Below are 19343 nucleotides of genomic sequence, written 5' to 3' on the forward strand. Positions count from 1 at the left end.
GTTTCCTTTCACCACTTTCCTTGCAAGCGCCCTTCACGGATGCACACCAGTTTCTAATTACTGCTCTAACTCCTTTACAGCACGTGATATTCCCACGCTCCTACCTTCAGTGAAATAATCTGGGTGAACTTGTCTACCCTCAGCTGTTTTCTGAAGCCCTCAATTGCTCTTCCTTGCGCTACGAATAATTGCATCAGTAAGTCTACTTTGAGTGTTCTCCCTCTCCCCCCTTCTCTCATTTAGCGGGTTGCTACCCAGCTTCATCTGCGCTCTCAACTCTACCTTCCTACTAGCGCAAATTATTCCTTGTACTCCCACCTATGCTTGCGTATTCACATGCAGCATTTTCACCATTACTGTTTTTTTGCTTCTGAATCGCTACTATTTATCTTCTCTTTTCCACCGTTTAAATACTTTCACCACTTGTAATTTACGTCGTTGACTTTCGCTTCCAAATGGACTTTAAATCATGTCTTTCGCTTCTGTACTTGCCTTAATTCATGTATTTCCACACCTACCTTGACCCCTAGACATGTTATACAGAATAATTCAGGAGTAATATATATTTATATATGTCATTATGTTTTTTATAAAAAGGAGCCTCTGATTGTATTAATTATACTACATGTAGGGATCAAACTATAGCTCATTTATTTGCCCATTTTTCCTCATTTTAGATTCAGCTTGCTCACCCATTATATGTCCTGATGATGATCTCGAACAGTTGAGATCGAAACGCCGTTGACCCTTTACAACAAAACTCTTCCTATTCTATAAAGTTGCTTGAGGAGTTTTACACTATTGTTGTCAATGCGATGCCGTTATTTTAAACTTCACCATCACTCTGCACGTCACACCTCTTTCACTTATTGTGTGAGCACCTGAATTCTATTGTTGTGGAAACAAATGTTTCACATGAACTGACTTATGTCCCTATGTACATTATTAATTGTTTTGCTCCTTTAAAATAATTAATCTTCAACTCTCTAACCATAAGTGCTCTCCTTAGGATCACTTTATTATTGGACCTTTTGGCCACACCTGAACCATTGTTTTTTTACCGCATATTTCACCCCAGGTTCACGTATTGGGGTACCCTTGTTTTTCTTAAAACTTTGGAATGACTGCATCAAAACATGTCTTGTTTGGCGTCAAACAACTTGGAATCATACCCCCACACCAGTAACTGGTGTGGGAGTTTGATCCCACCCTTCTAGAGGGGAAGACATGTACCTACTGTGGAAACACGGTAGAAATCTGAAAGAGCCCTGGCATCACAAAATGGATGCCACCAGCACAGACACTGGGCTGCCCTCCTGCTGCTGACTGAAACTCACAGTGGAAGAGACCCAACAATAGGCATCCTGTCACATGGAGGTATCACCACCTTCCAGACAGGATTTAGTGTATTGGGGCTGGTTGGGTGCACTCCTAGATTGCTTTGAAGTCCTGCACTGGGGGAGCAGTAGGCTCCTCTGTGCATATGCCAGCTCAAACCGGTTCAGGGGCTACCTGGCCCTGCTCTGGAGTGAAGCTGGACAAAGGGAAGTGGGTGTAACCACCCACTCCCCTGACCCTCCCAGAGGAGTGGTCATAGTGCTAGTCCCTCCCTTTCTTTTAGTATAAGATAGGGAAACCTTGCCATTGCAAGTTAGATATCCCTGGACGAGGCTTTACAAGAAGAATTCTGGCCCTTCGACGTTCCACTACCTTTGGAAGACAGAAGAATCTCCCTTGGAGTCAAGGAATGACTCCCCTGCTTGGCAGGCACCAAAAACTTGAATCAACGGTCGCAAACTTTCCCGCTCCCGCCGGAGTCCGAAGTCCCTGCAGCCCCGAAAGTAGATTTCCTGACTTTTCCATGGCCATTGTGAGTCCCCAGCAAAGCTGAGACAAGTGGACCCAACGAGTGATGAGGAACAGCAATACCCGGGTACCATGCACCACTGTCGTGCAACCCCTTCATGACATTCTACCAACTTGTGCATTGGACCACGTGTGGCCCAAGCCTCCAGCAGGATTTCCCTCAAAAATCAGAGGTCTACCTCATCCCGAGTGACCGTGTGCTCCTATGAAGCGAATCCTCACAAGGCGTCTTCGCGATCCCTTGCCCGTTTGCTTGTGGGTCCCCCGAAGACTTTTTCATCAAACCAAAGGGCTCCCCTGATTGCTCTAGGCCTGCCATGACTTACCCTTGCTCGGTGAGTCCCTCAGACCTTGCTGGTCGGCACCCCTGACTTTCTTCATTTTTCACAAGACTTGCTGTTGTCAAGGCTTGTTGGCTCCAATCCATTTGCCGACACCTCAGTAAGCTGCAGACTTCGTGGACACTCCGAATCCAGCACCTGGTCATCGTCGATGCATCCTGGACCTCATGGCTGAAGAGTCAAAACATCCTTGATCACCTGAAATCACCCGACTTCCGTGGGCATCCATCTTTCTGGCCCCGGGTCACTGGCAACTGACTGTGAACACTGTCCCTTCTGCTTTCAGGTCTTCTTCATCTTGAATCCAGCCTTGAATTCCACCTGACACTTTGCCAGTCTTCGCAAGCAGCAAATCTTTTTTGGCTTCCATAGAAAACGACGTCGCGACCCGACACCAAAAGACACCTATGCAACCGGCCTCCCTGGGTGAGGTAACTCCTGCACTCCAGTGATCCTGTGCGTGTTGGCCCTCAAATTACTTACCTTGTAAGTGGCTTGCTTGTAGACTCCTTCGTAGTACCCTAAAACTTTAAAAATCTAACCGCGACTTGCTCCATTGAAATCAATGGGGAACCCGCAGCTGTGTTCTCACACTGCACGCGTCTCCCGTGGGTCCTTTAGTTACCTGCCTTGGGTGGATTAGTGAGGCCCCAGCGATTCTACAGGCCCTAGGCCTTGTCCCCTTGCAAGTCGACATTCCTAAACCTCTTTTTTAGTATATGGTCTGGTACGCCCCTAGGGCCCCAGCCATATTTGTGCTTAACTTATTGTAAAACGTTGATATTTGCATATGTTCTTGACTTCTAATCTCATAAAGAGATTAGTAGAGTGTGTCTAGTAATAAATACATATATATTTTATATATATACCTGTGTGGTGTCCTTTCATTTGGTAATTCAAGAGATTATAAGGTAAAACAAGCTGCTTTACATTCCTCTGAGACTTAGCCTGAAGGCTGCTCTCCACAGCTACCACTAGGATAGCTTTCTTTAAAAGGTTGTCTTAAACCTATCTACCATAGGAGTCGAATTGGACTGGTGCAAGGTGGCCCCTATAACTAGTGACCAGCATATGCCAGGCCAACTTCTCTCAAATATAGATTGAAATTACTAATACCTTCCTCGCGAGCCATTCTTATAGCTTTCGGGGGCTGCAGTAGTCTGGATTGTGGGAGTGTGATGGTTAGTAGCTGGGTTGGTACAGTCATTGGCACCACTGGCAGGGGCAATGGATCCAGCGACAATTTAAGAGTTCTATGGAAGGCGGAAAAACCCCACTTACGAGAAATTAAAAAACCCGCCAATACATTAAACGAATGTCGTGATACATCGGAATTGCTGTAGCATTTTATAGGCTGCTGCTCAGAGACGTTTTAAGGCATGGGCAAAGCGGGCCCTGGCCCGGGGCCCCAGCCTTTCAGGGGATCCCCTGATACAGCCAGCTCTGTTCTGCAGGGTCTCATGCCCTAATGACCTTAAATAATTGATTTCCTTTCATTTATTTTTAATGTGGGTGATAAATGGGAGTCTATCTATTACAGACATTTTGCTGAGAAATTTTTGTATTTCAACACCATGCAACATCCATTAAAAATGTTTCTTTTAGATCTAAAGTGGCCCTCAGAGTTGAGAAATGGGAAGGGGTCACAAATATTATTTGTTATAATATTAGTGAGCCGCTGTATATTACAATATTGAGAACAAGTCACTCACTATCCCTGAATATTAGATGTAAATACATTTAGAATTTGGACCAGTGTGCCTGTGCACTGTCAGTGACCTGGCCAAAGAGGGCAAGAAAGAGCTGAGATTGAATCTTAAATTCAAATCTGTTCTGAAGAGGGCCCCCGAAAATACGTTTTGCCCAGCCCCCCCCAAATCCTGAAGATGTCCCTGCCTCTACTTGTGGCCTCCATAGGTGAGTGATTTACCTGTGACTTGCAATGTTCCAGGAACAAGTCGCAGAGATTAAATTGGTCCTTGCGGGCTTCTGATGTGATCTGCAAGTCACTCGTTTGAATCCAACAAGGCTAATAACTCAGTCTTTCGATCTTCCAGGGTCAATAAATTCAATCCCAATAAACTAATAAAAGCAAAAATAATATTTATGTTTATAGCAGGTAAAACTACGACAGTACAAAGTGCTCTAAAATAAAGAAGTTATTTTTAAAATACACCATAGCGTGATTTTAGTTCCCTAAGGGTTGCGTAAAATACTGTTCAGAGTGTTCTAGAATGAAGGGACCCTGTCTTTGACTTCCGAAGGTATCGGTCAGCGGTGACAGGTGGCAGGCAGTAAAGGCGGCCTTGAGACCGAGGAAACCCTCAGGGGGTGTCAGACCAGGTGAAAAATGTCCCCGGCTCCACCTTTCAGGGGCCGGGCTCATTTCCGCTCGTCTGGTCCCTTAATGGAATACGCTAGAAATCTCTTTAAGAGACACCTTACCAAATTGCTTAGCGGGTCCGTTAAAAAAGCTAATCTGTCTCGCCTGGTTATTTAATAAGAATGTCCTTTCCGAATATTAAATCGAATTAAACTTTTATGTGCAGTGGCCGGGCTTTTACCGCAATTAGCGCGAAGTTGCTCGCAGGCCTCGTTTGCATTTATTATGAGGCGCAGAACAACAGGCGCCGGTTGCGTCAGACTGACCTATCAGCAGGAAGATCGCTGAGACTATGCGGCATTACCATGTGGTGAGAGCTGCATGTCTACCCTACAGCCTCAGGGCTACCCGAGGATGTAGATAAAGCAAAGATTTTGGAAGGCAAAGACTGCCTAGTAGGCGTGGCACCGACTCCCACACAAATACAAATAAATGGATGGAAATGTATTTAAAAATATGAGATATGTGTGGCTTTATATATCGCTCGTATGAGTCTGGGTGTAACAGCGTATGAATGGCTGAGACCTGGGCGATATAGATGAACTGGCTGACATAATACAGATGAGACAACGCTTTTTATCAAGTACAGTTCTACTCTTCTTGCAGAGACTGACTGTATTCTCGGAACTGAACTGTTGTTTTCTCTTTGTGTCTGTTTACTGTCGCTCAGAAGCCCTGAAGTGGTCGTAATTAGGCGTTTGTGCACCTAAAGTACATAAACAAAGCAAGCTTGTTTTATTCTCAATGCTTATGGAACAGCATGTTTTTACCTACCGTTCTTCTGCATACAAAGTGCTGATGCCCGTGGCGGCAGGGCCGGCTTTAGGGCAGTGGACCGGTAGGGCCGCACAGGGCGCTGATCTGTGGAGGGGGCGCTGACCTAAGGGTGGTGCTGAGTTTAGCAATAACTTATTATTGGAGAGATGAGGGGCACTTTTGGCTTGTGGTAGTAAGAGAATCTGAGGAGGCGGTCATGCGGTGTGGGGGCGCCAAAAGTGATTGTCACACCGGGCCCCACCAGCGCTAAAGCCGGCCCTGCATGAAGATGGCAGGGGGCATAGAGGCGAAGTCATGGTACATAAAGGTGTACCCAGGTCCAAGCCTCGTATACACTAGTATGAAGTTTACAGAGACGCCAACATGTTTTACTCGTGTTCTCTGATGTTTTTAGAGGTGCAGGTATGGTTTAATGTTTACTTAGTGCATGGTATAAGCACTTGTGGTTCGGTCAGAGTTATTTCAAGAGCATTTATGCTTTTTATGAGATATCACGCACCGATTGTTCCCCACACAGATTAATTGACATTAAATAATGTGAATTTACAACGTTTTCACCAAAGTTTGGCAGTGTTCCCCTTCTTAGCACCCTAATATCATCATGCACTGACATTCACTTTCTTCCAACTGGGTGATAATAATTTGAGTTATATTTGATAGTGTCGATGTTGCGACCCCTTATTCGATCTATATGACTTGGAAGATCCACTGGGTTCTTCATTAGGACGAATCCAAAACTCACGCGTAGGTTTGTATCCCATCCTTGTCGCCAAATTGTAGTAAATAACGTATGCACTCCAGTTGCCATTTAAGGTTGAGGTTTATTCTCCCATCACATAAACAAGGTTCCCTCGCCTGCTTCATCACTCAACTGTCATCTCATCCATCATCTCTCGGCTTACATCAAATGCACAGCCTATACATTTCATGTGTGTTGCATGACATCAATGCCACGAGCTAGTCACGAAAAGCAGTGTGGCAAACTCTAATACACATAAGTCACCATAGCTGGTCCATCCGGTATCTCTGAGTGCCAAGTGCCCCAAGCACTAGTCTCTCTTGCTCAAAAAGTTTGAATATTGACCTCTAATCATTCAGTCAATCCATTTAGTAAGGGGTCCTCCAAAGGCCAATCCAAGGGGAACTATGCCTCCTTAATGGAAACACCCAGGATCGCAACTCAGTTGGCCAGTGTTGTGCTTCTCAGAAGTGCAAGAAAACACCTATGGGTAATGGCTCTAATCAGTAGGGCTGAGCCCACAAAATCAAAACAACAACGATAATTGCCAGTACTGATGTAGCTTTGCACAAGAAACTAGACAAGGGGCATGTGCAAACCAATCAATATGACCGCAGACTGATTATTTCAACCATTTTTAATTAGGCATTTATTTTATCAATTTTATCTTCTTTTTGGTTCAATAACAAATGACTCAATATTTACAGAAAATAGTCAAACAAAATGTCACCAAGATTCCTACAAAAAAGTATGACTGGACACCAGTGAATACTTTCATTACCATACTACCACACATACTTCCACACACTGCAATACATGCATTCAATGTGAGACAAAGACGAGGACAAACATATACAAATAGTAAATACCGAAGTTTGCCCACGACAGTGCCCCCCAAAGAATTAGGACCGATCTCAACAAGAATATTTTGGGGAAGCCCAAACAGTGTAGAGCTTTAAACAATTTTACTGCAACCCCTACCAACAACTGGAAGAAAATGTACAAATTCACAAATAGATTTTCAAGGGGGGAGCAGGGATAGACTCTTTAATACACTTGTTTGGAGAAACAAAAAAAGTCGACGCGTTTCAAACCCGCTCTTATGGGGTTCTCTTCAGGACCGAAAAACTTTCATCACATTTCTTCCAGTTGTTGGCTTTAGGGCAGTGGACTGGTGGGGCCACATTGGGCGCTGTTCTGAATGGTAATGAAAGTTTTCACTGGTGTCCAGTCATCCTTTTTTGTAAGAATCTTGCTGACATTTTGTTTGACTATTTGTCTATAAATATTGAGTCATTTGTTATTGAACCAAAAAGTAGATACAATTGATCAAATAAATGCCTAATTAAAAATGGTTGAAATAATCAGTCTGGGGTCATATTGATTGGTTTTCGCATGCCCCTTGTCTAGTTTCTTGTACAAAGCTACATCAGTACTGGCACTTGTCGTCGTTTCTCGAAAGTGCAGGCATTTTGTACCTGAATACCCTGATGTTAATGCAGGTGCATGCATTGGAGTACCATGATGTTTGGAGAGATGCAAGCATATTGCACTGGGATACTTATATAGCTTCAGGGATGTTATACATTGTTATAATGTTTGTAGTGGTGCTGAAAAGTTTTGCTGTGATATAGGGGCATAGACATGTAATAGTCTAATGTTTGCAAAGCCGCAGGCATTCTATACAGCATTTGAATGCTTACACAGGTGAAGGCATGATGTGTTCTGCTTGTAAGGGTGCAGCCATGATATGCTCTGGATACGTAGATACAGGAATGTCATAGAGTGATGTTTACGGTGGTCGTAATATGTTTGACAGTGATGTTTGTTGAGGTGGAGCAGCTTATACTCAGATGTTTATGAAGCGACAAGCATCTTACATTCAGATGTCTGTTAATGCATTAGCATGTTGACCTGTGGTGTTTACCGTCTTTCATGACGGGTAACTAATGTTAACTGTGGTGCAGGCACTGCATCATTTGATCTTAAGCAGGAAACAAGTATGCTACCCACTACTGTTTCATATTTTCCTCACACTATACGACTTTGCTGGGAAGATAGAAACGCTGCATGTTTCAGCACCGTATTTTTAAACTGATTTACATGAAAACGAGCCTAGCAGTTTTTGGCAAAAATGACTAAGTACAGTACATATTCTGCTTTTATCCTATGTGCATACAAAAAACATGAAATAGCAAGATACTAAGATTTTGAGCAGTTTGTGGGAAGGATGATGGTGTGACTATGTATTATAAGGAATAAAATACCCTCTGCTGTACATTAAAAGGATATTGCAGGTCACCTCATAGTTCCATGACCTTGTCATTGAACTCACACTCATTTGGAAATGGCCTCCTTTTTCAATATGGTTATGGGACTCCTCGGTGACTTATATTATACACTAGTGTGTACAGTGATGCAGACACTCTACACACTAATGTTTACAGTGGTGATGGCTTGTTATACACTGTTTCTATTGTTATAGGCATGTTATAGACTGATGTTTATGGGTGTGCAGACGAGTCACACTGATGTTTTTGGAGCTGAAGGCATATTATACTATATGGCGTTTACTGTTTTGCAGAAACCCGGTTACTTTATTGATATCCTTCAGAATAAAAGCCCTAACAGGCCACATTGAGGTAAAGAAAACACGTGGCAGAGTCTCCGATAATAACCTCATTATGAGAGATCCAATAGGCACCTTGGAGTACAAAGCATCATTCATTGATCTCCTCACACAGTGTGACAGTGACCTACCTCAGTAATCGATAGCCATGTGTTAGGCCAGTGATGTTCCTGTATCATCCTCATTAGAAGGTTTCACCCCTTGACTTTTCTCCTCTCTTCTTAGAGAACGATCCCGTTCCCGTCAGGCTGCAGGTGTGGTGGGGATCTCGCTTCTGCTTCTTCTTCTGTTTGCTTGCTACCTTTAAATATGGATTTTTGTAGCGCTGGGGATAGACTTGCCTCTTCAGATGAATTGAAGAATTGAAGGTCATTCCTGATGCACTTGAGCCATTAATCAACATTTTCAGACTGACTGGGGAAGGAGTGTGGCAACCAATGAGGAAGGTGATGGGATAACAGATTGGACCTATGTGGAATGGAGGACAGGAGGTGGAAGTCAAAGGGATAGGATGTGGTTGTATTAAAAGGTTGGATCCATATGGAATGGTGGTGGGTAACTTGTATCCAAATCAAGTACCCCCATAATAAGTATCGTCAGGAGGCAGATGTCAAAAATACATTGAACCGACCGAAGATCTGCTTATCAATTTCTTCTTAAGATCAGGTATGAATTTAAGCAGAAAGTGAGATTGTTTCCAGGCTTCGCACCTGTCTAAGAAATTGCCTCCCACTTGAAAAGTGCACTCTGAATTTGATGATCTACGGCTTGCTATGCAAGCGCCATAAATATGTGAGTGCTTTTTAAGAAAAAATGAGAGAGAAGCTTTCTCTTCAGTCGAGAGCTTTATGTTTGAGTCAGGTTGAAGGCGAGCAGGCAGGATGGGTCCTTGACGAGCATTGCCTGTTTGGAGCATTTAATGCCGGAACATTGTTAACCTATCGGACATACATCACGACCACGGGCTAGTGAGAACCTGAGGCGGTTGTTCGCTTAGCTGAGAATCTATGAGCGTCCCCATAAAACTAACTGAAGAACATAAGCGTGGTGTTCCTCTGAGATACTCTGATGCACCACTGTAATTGTAGTTCGGGAATCAATGAATTCTACTCAGTTTGTGATGAATAGCATCTTGTATTTTCGTATTTTATTGCTGTTGGAAAATTTAAAAAAAACTAAGTTAAAAGAAAAACAGGGCCTTGGCAGATAGCTTGTTGTGGTGCTGCTACCCGGGCTTGCGGCCAATTGCATCTCCGCTGAGAAGAAAAAATGTGGTGGGGCGGATTGATCTGGTGCCAGCAAGAAGAGAAGAAGGTTTGAGGAAAAGAGAAAAGGAGACAGATGCAGGTAGAGGGGAGATCTGAGGAGATCTCACAATTGACAGCAGTGGAAAGTATTCCACGTTTGATGATATCTGTCAGAAATATCTCCATTTTCCCAGCTACTGATTGTTCACCTGGGCTTTGTCGTCCTCCGTCTGTAGGAATCTATCACTAGTTCAAGTTCTTACAACGGTACTGAGATAACTTGTCGTTTTTTTCCAATATAACTTCTATCTCCAATTGCCAAATATTTTATACTCTCTAGAGTATTTCTGAAATGGTCTTAAATGATCTCGTTAAAACATGTATTTGTCTTAACAATTATCGCCCTTGAGATACAGAGGGGTTTGTTTTAGTGAATTTGACTGTGAAATTGAAAATCGCTTCAAGAAAAAGGAAAAACAGAGAGTTGGACAAGCATATTCCGAGAAACGTGATACGAATTTAAAATGTGTTAGAAATGGATATGAAAGTGTATGGAGAGAAAGGGTTTGATGTAAAACTCTAGTGTTTACCGACGTGCAGACATTGCACATGCTTATGACCTTCTCAGTGACAGATCTAACAGGCCTTATTGATAAAAAGAAAACGTGCATTAGGGTGTCAGATTCTAAATTCATTACAGGAGGGCAAAGCGTCACTCATTGGCTGGGGACTACTGTGATAGAAAAGTTTCCCCGTGAGGTAGCTCGTAGTAAAACGCAGAGTTATGGTTGAGAGAGTGTCTGACAGCAAGAAGGAAAATGAGATAGAAGCTGTGGTGGATGTTCTGGGGTGAAGGGCGTTGCAAGAGGAAGCAAGCTGTGGAAGAGATGTCTGAGAAACATGGGAAGGGGATGTCGGAACACTGGATGAGGAGTGATTAAATGGTGTGAAAGCAGTGGCGGCTGCCATGTACGGAGAGTGGTGAGACGCAAAAAAAACTTACCCTGAGTACGACACGACGTCCTCCTCCACCGGTCGTCTCTCTTCCAGGCAGGCTCCAACATTGGACCCAGGAAACGGCACTAGCCATTCCTGGCACTGCTCTCACCAGCATGAGAGCAGCCCCAGGATTGGTGGGAGCGGCCTCACTCCATGCTCTCAGGAGCACTGGAGATGTGCGCTTTCTCTAACCCAGCTGTCTAAGACAGTTAGGTTAGAAAAGTTTAAAATATGCATGTTTAGCTGGCCGCTGCAAGACTGCCGGCCAAAGAGACATACGCCTTTTAAAGCGCACAGCTCCCTGCTGCCACTAAGCAGCACTGGCCCCGCCCTGTCCTGTCACTCAGTTCAGGACAGGTGGGTTGCTGATAAATAAAATGGTAATAAATAAACTTTATTACCAGTTAATTTTTCAGCTCTGGCCTGTGGGGCGGCGCACCTCCGCTCAAACAGAGGACCCGCTCCGGTGTAGAAGGGAGAGATGAGAAAATGGTGCACCATGACCTTCTTTCATCCGTCGTTGTCTAATGCGAAGTAAAAAAGAGGTTTATGGGAATATAATGGTGGGAAACATAGGTTCATAGCTACATAGAGAGTGAGATGTGTCAGGGTAGAGTTTGAGGGAGAGTATGGATGTTTATGGGAAAGGTTGGTGGTATATAGATAAATATCAAGGTTTTGGGAAAAGCATACAGGTTAATAACAAAAACAACAATAAAACAACAATATTTATATTAGGTAATTTATAAATCACTTATACTAAAGTGCTTCATTTAGAACAATTATATAAACACGAATAAATTAGAACCCAATCAAAAAAGATATGTTACTCATTTGCTTGAGATCAGTATGATGAGGGCAAAAGATATGTTACTCATTTGCTTGAGATCAGAATGATTGGGGCTGAGCTGACCTACCCAATTACCACGCACATATTCCAGCAGTGAGCACTGATCTCATCATCATTTTTTGCTACATGACGTAGCTCGATGTCCCCGCTTGAATGCAAGACCCTCTAACGGGGTATGGGAAATGGTAGTGCCAGAGCGAAGAAGGTAAACAGCAGGGCCTTAGTGGGCCGCTAGGGTGGGGGCCAGTTTTGGGCCCCTGGGGGGCCCTTTTTGTTACCGGGGGGTCGGCATTATCGGCTCCCTGTAACAAAATCAGCTGAAACTCGCAAACTGTTCGACTGCACCCCCCTCACCCCAGGGGGGGCGGCCGAGCAGTTTGCCAGGGCCGGTTTCAGTTCCCAGTCCGGCCCTGGTATACAGGGAGGGTCAGAGGGGCCAGACGCAGAAGAGTTCTCAGGGGTAGGGCAGAGTGTAACACTGAGGGTCAGTGGGACATTTCTCAGTGCGGAGCAGAACTCTCAGGGGAAGTGACTGAGACCACCTTGAGGGGCTTTTCTTATCGACAAAAGGCAAGTGCAGTAGGTATGTGTTATGGGTAAGTGCAGCAGGATATTGCAGAAGGGCAGGGGAATGAACACGGAAGAAGTCCAAGGAGGACCCAGGGGCAGTACTGTGAATTTGGATGGGACACAGATTAGGACTGGAGTAAAACAGTCCTGAGGGACAGTGCTGGGCACTCAAAGGGAACACAACATGTTTATAGAGTGGCTAAAGAGAGGAGAAGCATGATAATATAGAATGGCTGGCAGTGGCGGCTGGCATCTACGGGGAGGTCGAGCGGGCGCTCAAATAAATAAAAATATATAAAAATATACAGGCGCATGTGCACATAAACTTAAATTAAAATAAAAGTAAACTTGCCTTACTTCTGCTCTGGACCTCTCTTGACTGCAGCTCGGTTACCAGGAAACTCCCAAGACCAATCCTGGTGCTGCTCTCATGCTGTGAGATTGCAGCATCCTGATTAGAGGGAGCGGCCTCACTCTGGGCTCCAGAGCGCTCTGGAGGCCTGCACTTGCTCTATCCCAGCTGTCTTAAGAGAGCTGGGTTAGAGGTTTCAAAGTGCGCATGTCTGGCTGGCCGTCTCAAGACGACCTGCCAAAGAGACATGCACACTTTGAAAAGTGCATGCAACCTACCCTCCTCCTTGCTGCTGTCATTCAGCAGCGGCCCCGTCCTGATGCTCGGTTCAGGACAGGAGGATGAACAATAAAATGGTATTGAATTACCATTTTATTTTTATGGCAGAGCTTTGGGGGATTTTTAAGTGGGGCGATGATCCTCCACTCTATCTGGTTGCTGGGCAAGACTCTGGGGTAGGGAGGGGCACTGGTCAGTACAGAGAAATGCAGAAAGACACTTCCAGGAGTTGAGTGGCGGAAAGGGAGACAATACACAAGAGGACACCAATACGGAGCAAGGGCACTGCAACGTTATGGGCGTGGCAGCACTTAAGGACTGGTGAGATCTTGGAAGAGAGGAGGGAATGAGAGAAGGTGAAAATTGAGTTGATCACAAGGGGAGAGAAAAGAGCATGGGTGGGACATTAATAGGCTAGTGTGGATCAGCAATTAAGGACCTGATGGGGTCAATTTGGGTGATAGGGTACATTTGGGGAGAGAGATGGGTGCGACACAGAAGGGCGGTGGAAGACATGCCTTTCTTTTTAAATGTATAGTTTCCTCGGTTGTAAGATTACTATTAACTCGTAGTTTCAAAATAGCGAGAAAATAGTAAATTTACACAAATGTGAAAGTTTATCTTTGTGAATCAGGCCCAGTGTGATGGGTCAGAACAGTAGGACGATAAGATATGACTGTGGAGTTGTTGCAAGTTCTGTCTGTTAAGATTTACAAATCAATATCTCGCCATGACAACTTTGGTTTCTGTAGCCTTGTACCTCCATTGGACCTTAATAATTGCATTGGTATACCAAAGAATGTGCAAAAAGTATGCATGGAATTTGTTTTCATGCAGGTATAATCTCATGATTTTTAGGCATTACGTATTTCACATAATTTCTATTTTGCTCACTATTTTTCTCCTAATTTTTTCTTGTAAGAAATTAGATTTCATGCTAATAATTTCTTGTGGAAACTATGGGAGTGTCCCAGCCCCTAGAGCTGTGCAATCAACGTTCGCTGTATGACTTTAAAACTTTGGGGCTTATTTACAAGCCCCTTTCCCCGCCGGTGCCTCACTTTTAATATGTAGGCAATTTCCCTGAGCTGATACCTCACCTTCCTTTTAAACGCAATGGCATACCTCGCTTGCAATTTTCATGCGCACTTCCACCCAGGTGCAATATGCGTGAAACACAGACAGTAAAACAAGATTTCATATATTGCATGTGAAAGAAAATCACAATTATTCCCCCAGCCTAGTTCAAATGTCAACTGGTCCAGTTAGGGACAGTGGAGACGAACAGCAATATTAAATTTGAAGGTGACCAGAAAAATGTAGAATTTGCTGGACGTGAATAGACGGTTTTGCACAGCACTCAGATACCGATGTATTTCCCTGTGCTTTGAAAACATTTAAATAACCAAACTGAAAGACGTTAGCTAATAGAATACTTGAACGCCAGAACAACAAAGAAAACAATGAAAAAAATAAGTAGATTGTTAGTCTGGTTAAGGCTAAAGCCAAGAAAGGAGATACGTCCCAAATATTAAGGGTTACAAATGACAGGTGTGAACAATAGCTGAAATTTTAGCATAAATGTGAGCAAAGCATCAACGACGGTCCAACGTTTTGACCAGAAGAGAAGAAGGTGTGAGGGAAGTTATTTTGAGAGTCGAGAGGAAACTGATGTCTCATATGCTGACAGAAGTAGAATTTAGGCATTTGTTTTAGGGTCCTGTCAGGGAACCAAGAGGGGTTGTATAAAAGAACGACACAGCCCTCAACAACGCATGCGCAAACAATGCATTCTCAACCATGACATGACAAGGCATGGTGGTCATGCGGGGTAAAGATCACACCACAGGTCCCCTACCCTGAGCCCTAAAAACCGGCCCACAGTGCTGTTAACCCCCCCATTCCAGCCCTGCAATGCACCCCACCCCAGCCCTATAAACTACCCCAACCCCTACCCCAAAACCCTAAAACCCGGCCCCAGCCCAAAAAACGAACCCAACCCCTGCCCCCCACCCTGAGCCCTAAAATGGCCGTCAGCCCATAAAACTACCCCGACCCCAGCCCCCGTCCTGAGCCCTAAAACGGCCCCAAGCCCTAAAAACTACCCGACCGCTGCCCCCGCCCTGAGCCCTAAAACGGCCCCAAGCCCAAAAAACTACCCCGACAGCCACCCCGCCCTGCGCCCTAAAATGGTCCCAGCCACCAATATGACCCCAACCCCAGTCCCTTGCCCTGAGCCCTAAAACGGCCCCAACCCTGAAAACAGCCCCTACCCCCACCTGAGCCCTAAAACTACCACCCTCCCCATAAAAACTACCCCTCCCCTCCAAGCCCTACTTACCAAGCCGTGCCCCGCTCCTTCCTCTACCGCTCCTTCCTGTTCCTCTCCACGCCCATCCAGTCTCTGTAACTAGACCACTGACTGCCTTAACCGCATGATTAAGGCATATGTGTAGTTAAGGCCATCGGTGTTCCGCTTGTGTGGAAACAGCACGCGTGGCTTAGCCTGCGTGGTTAATGCCATTTCCCACCAAGTGGTGATGGTGCCAGGGGATAACGGACTGATAAGCAGTGGAAGGGGTGGACCAGGAAAAGAAGCAATTGCTGTGAGGAAGGGGTGGATCAAGAAAAAGTAAGAGATTTAGGAAAGGGATAAGTTGATCTAACAAGATGTCGATTGATTAGAGGCAAGGAGGGAACAATGAGAGCCACGTTTTTTGATGAAGAAGAAGGGGTTGATAGAGATGGGGTAGTAAATGTAAAGGAAAATTAGCTGAATGGGGATGTGGAATTGTTGCTGTGGGAGATGGAGGTGTTGACAGCAAAGTGGAAGTGTTAAGTATCAGCAGATATTCATCTGGAGACAAAGGGGTGTTGGAAAGCCATGAAGGGGTTAATGGGGAGAATGGTTGGTGGGGCGGAGAGAGGGTATGATGAGAAGAATATCCCTCTGCTAAGGAGAAAGGGGTATCTGTTCAGATGGTGAGATGGAAGAATTCACCAGGAAAGGGATAGGGTTGATTGGGACAGATGAATTGTTTGGGTAGAGGACATTTTTTGTCAGAAAATTGCTAAATATTGGTTGCATTTGTGGAACAGAGAGAGCAGTTGCAGGAAGAGGGTTGCTGGGAGATAGGTAGAGGGGTTGCTCTCTCTGCCAGATTAAGATAAATCAAGGAGGAGGAGAATAAGAAACCACAAGCCAATCAGAGAAGAAGATCAATCATTCATCAATACAATTGGTCACGAGAGACTGGCGCTGATAGAGAATGGGCCCATTTCAAGACAGCTCTTATATTTTCTTGCCTTTCTTTTGGACTGGAATAGACGTAGAAATCCACTAATGGAGGAATCCTGTCTCTCTCTTTATTTTCAGAAAGTTATGTCATGCCCAGATCACCAGAGGGCTCCATGAGGATTCATAGAAAATGCCCCCGGTTCTGGCGCCTCTGGTGCTGCTGCTGCTGTGGCTAATGAAGATCTCCGGCAGCCCCAGCTCGTTGCGCATCGGTAAGTACCCTCTGGTCTTCGTGACTGTGTTTAGGAAACTTGCAATTGAAGGAGGAGCTATGGCGGTCAGTTAATGGCAGTCTGCGTCAGTCGCTTTGGGTCGGCTATTGTCGTCGATGGATCAAGGTTAGAAATGCAACATAAATATGCAGGGGTATTGACGGGTCATGCTTTTTAAGCAATTAATGGTCAATAAGTGTCATGGATTGGATTGCGAGAGGCATCATTAGAACATAAACGTTCTAGTCGGCTCAGTGGTCAATTTCCTCATTAGCCTGATTGCGCATCATTGATTATGGTCGCAATTGCGGTTTGAGCTGTGTCATCATATTCTGTTTGCATTGGTCAATGATGTGTCACGCTTCTGATTGGTAGAATGATGTATTATAAGCCGACCGGTTATTAGGGCTTCCAATTTTTACAAAAAGCTAGTGTGTCTGAACGACCTGCCGGGCAGGGACAGAGGTAGTCACGTGTGCTCCTTAAACAGTCCAACACTGCCCTGCCTGACGATCCCTGGGGTCATTGATCTTACTTTTTGGGGATTTTCATTCCTCTCGTATACAGATGATGCTCAAATATGGTGTGAATTTGCCGGCAGCTACAGATTAAAGGCATTGGCCACAGTTTTGATTAAGGCACAATGTTGGGAAGATTAGCCTACCTGATTGGTTCTCTGAATCAATAAATGCTAATGACTGAAACTGTTGACAATAGTGTGTATTTTAACTCTTATTGATAAAGTAGCCTAATAATGTCCAATGTTTCTGCAAGGGGGAGTTGTGTGGTTTACAAGTGACATTGTCACAGGCTTATAAGTAGTGACTGTCTTGTCAATCCCCTGGAGGAGGAGTCTCTTAGGGAGGTTGGACAAGCGCTTGGTGATGTACCTTTTGGAATCTCTTTTGGTTAAGAATTGAGCATGCTCCCAGCGTTAGGGAGGGATGGGAACTATGCCATTTAAAAAAAAATGCCGTGCGAGCTCGCAGGTCTATGTTGTCTTAAAATTATTTTAAAAATAAATTGTTACGTTTAAGCTTTTTAACTATTGCTTGATCTGAATTTTATGAATTATATTCTTGATGTAATGTAGTATGTGCCTTCATGGATGTTATTATACTTGCGAATAAAGCTATTTATTGATTGATTGTTTGATAAAAATGGCCCTAATTGGCAAATGAGATAGATAAAAAGGTGCCACATGTTTACAAATTGGGGCAGTTTTAAACTTGTACAGATACAGTGTATAGATGTTTTGCAAGGTATGGTGGACTGTATGCTTTTGTGCTTGCTGCAGGCAATGTTTGTGGCATGGTTTTAAGTGGGATAAAAAAGGGTTGAATGGTCTAAGAGGCGTTACTAGGAATACTTTACAGCACGTACGGCTTACATAATTAAGGGGAAAGGCTTAAAACATATAAGCTAAAATTCTGCTCTTCCTATAGCATACCACACAACCAGAATGTTGGCGTCTTTGAGCATTATGTTATTTCATCCAGACATATCACATAGTAATGGTCATGCACCTGAAGCAAGCCAACCTATTGGCCTTGCCAATGCTTGTTAGCAGTATCAGATAAATGTGCAAAAACATGATTTTGTCGTGAATAATTAGAATTGAAAATGTTCCAATTCAGAAAATATGAGACTGTAACTTAAGAATGCTAAGGTCTGTGAAAGGGACAGAGGTCTTTGAAGCGGCACAATCACTCCAATTCTAACCTTCACATCACTTTCCTCTGAAGTCTCTCTTTAAGACACGGAGGCTCTTTTTCCCCACACATGTTTCTGAAATCCTCCATCTGGATATTTCACACCTTATCTCCTTACTCTTCAGCACCCTGTTCTCACTCTCTGCTGATGGCGCGTCCTCGCATCTCCTTCTCTTCACCATCCTCCTACACACACAACACACCCACTCACCTGTAAGCAGTGCATTATCCTTTACTTTTGACCTGTCAATGTTTCGACAGCTGTGTACCGCCTTCACACAGATTCCAATAGAATCGCAATTACAACTGTCATGCGTGAATATTGCTCTGTGCGCTCTGCAAAGAGGCCAAGAATGAGATGAGCATGTTTTCCAAACACCCTTATGACCCACTGTCCGGCACTTTGAGAAACTCTCACAGCCTTCAGCCTCATTTCCAGAGCTCTCAGCAGAAACCTGAACTCACACAGATGCCTAGAGATGGCTCAGCTCACAGTCCGCCCTATACAACAGTCGTATGCTGCACAAAAAAGCTACAGAAATACAGTGTGCTGGAAAAAGCATACACTCTTAAGGAATGTAAGAAAACAGGAACTACATCGCTGACATGGATTACCTTAACAGTTTTTATCGTTGTTCAGCAATCGAGCAGCGTGTTTGCCTGTAAAGTTAAACCAAAGGGGATGATGGGCGGAGTGTTGAACATTGCAAGCACTCACCCCCAGTCAACTGATCTGGGATTATTCCATCATTCTTTAGCTCACTCCGCCACCCCAGTTCAGACATGCAAATCAGTCTGACCCAGTGCCTCATGGGAACAGTCCAGCCCGAACTGCCGAGGTATGTCTCCCCTGGACCGGAAACAAGCATCCTGGGACCGGTTTCTGGCTAATCAGTCGTCATCGGTCAGGCTAGCTTGAATCCAGAGGCAAAGTGAGCAAGGGATCCACGCCTGGGCATACCCTGCCAATTTAGGGTCACTGGAATTATATGATTGTGCGGCCGCTGCATTTTTTTTTGTTGCATCATTTTAGATTTGCCGCATTTGCCACATAATCCATCAACTGCTGTATAATCTGTAGATTTTCAC

At 44.4% G+C, this 19343-nt stretch overlaps 1 protein-coding gene across 1 annotated transcript in view; it reads left to right on the forward strand.

Annotated features, from left to right (window-relative positions):
• GRIK4 (glutamate ionotropic receptor kainate type subunit 4) overlaps nt 1-19343 on the forward strand; it is a 1510174-nt gene that overhangs the window by 436891 nt on the left and 1053940 nt on the right. The window contains exon 2 of the mRNA XM_085645965.1: nt 16409-16542. Within this exon, the coding sequence (XP_085502091.1) occupies nt 16461-16542 (82 nt within the window). The 5' untranslated portion in view covers nt 16409-16460. The remainder of the gene's footprint in view (nt 1-16408; nt 16543-19343) is intronic.

This window comes from Triturus cristatus, chromosome 3_1 (genome assembly GCF_964204655.1).
Source record: "Triturus cristatus chromosome 3_1, aTriCri1.1, whole genome shotgun sequence".
Classification (NCBI taxonomy): Eukaryota; Metazoa; Chordata; class Amphibia; order Caudata; family Salamandridae; genus Triturus; species Triturus cristatus.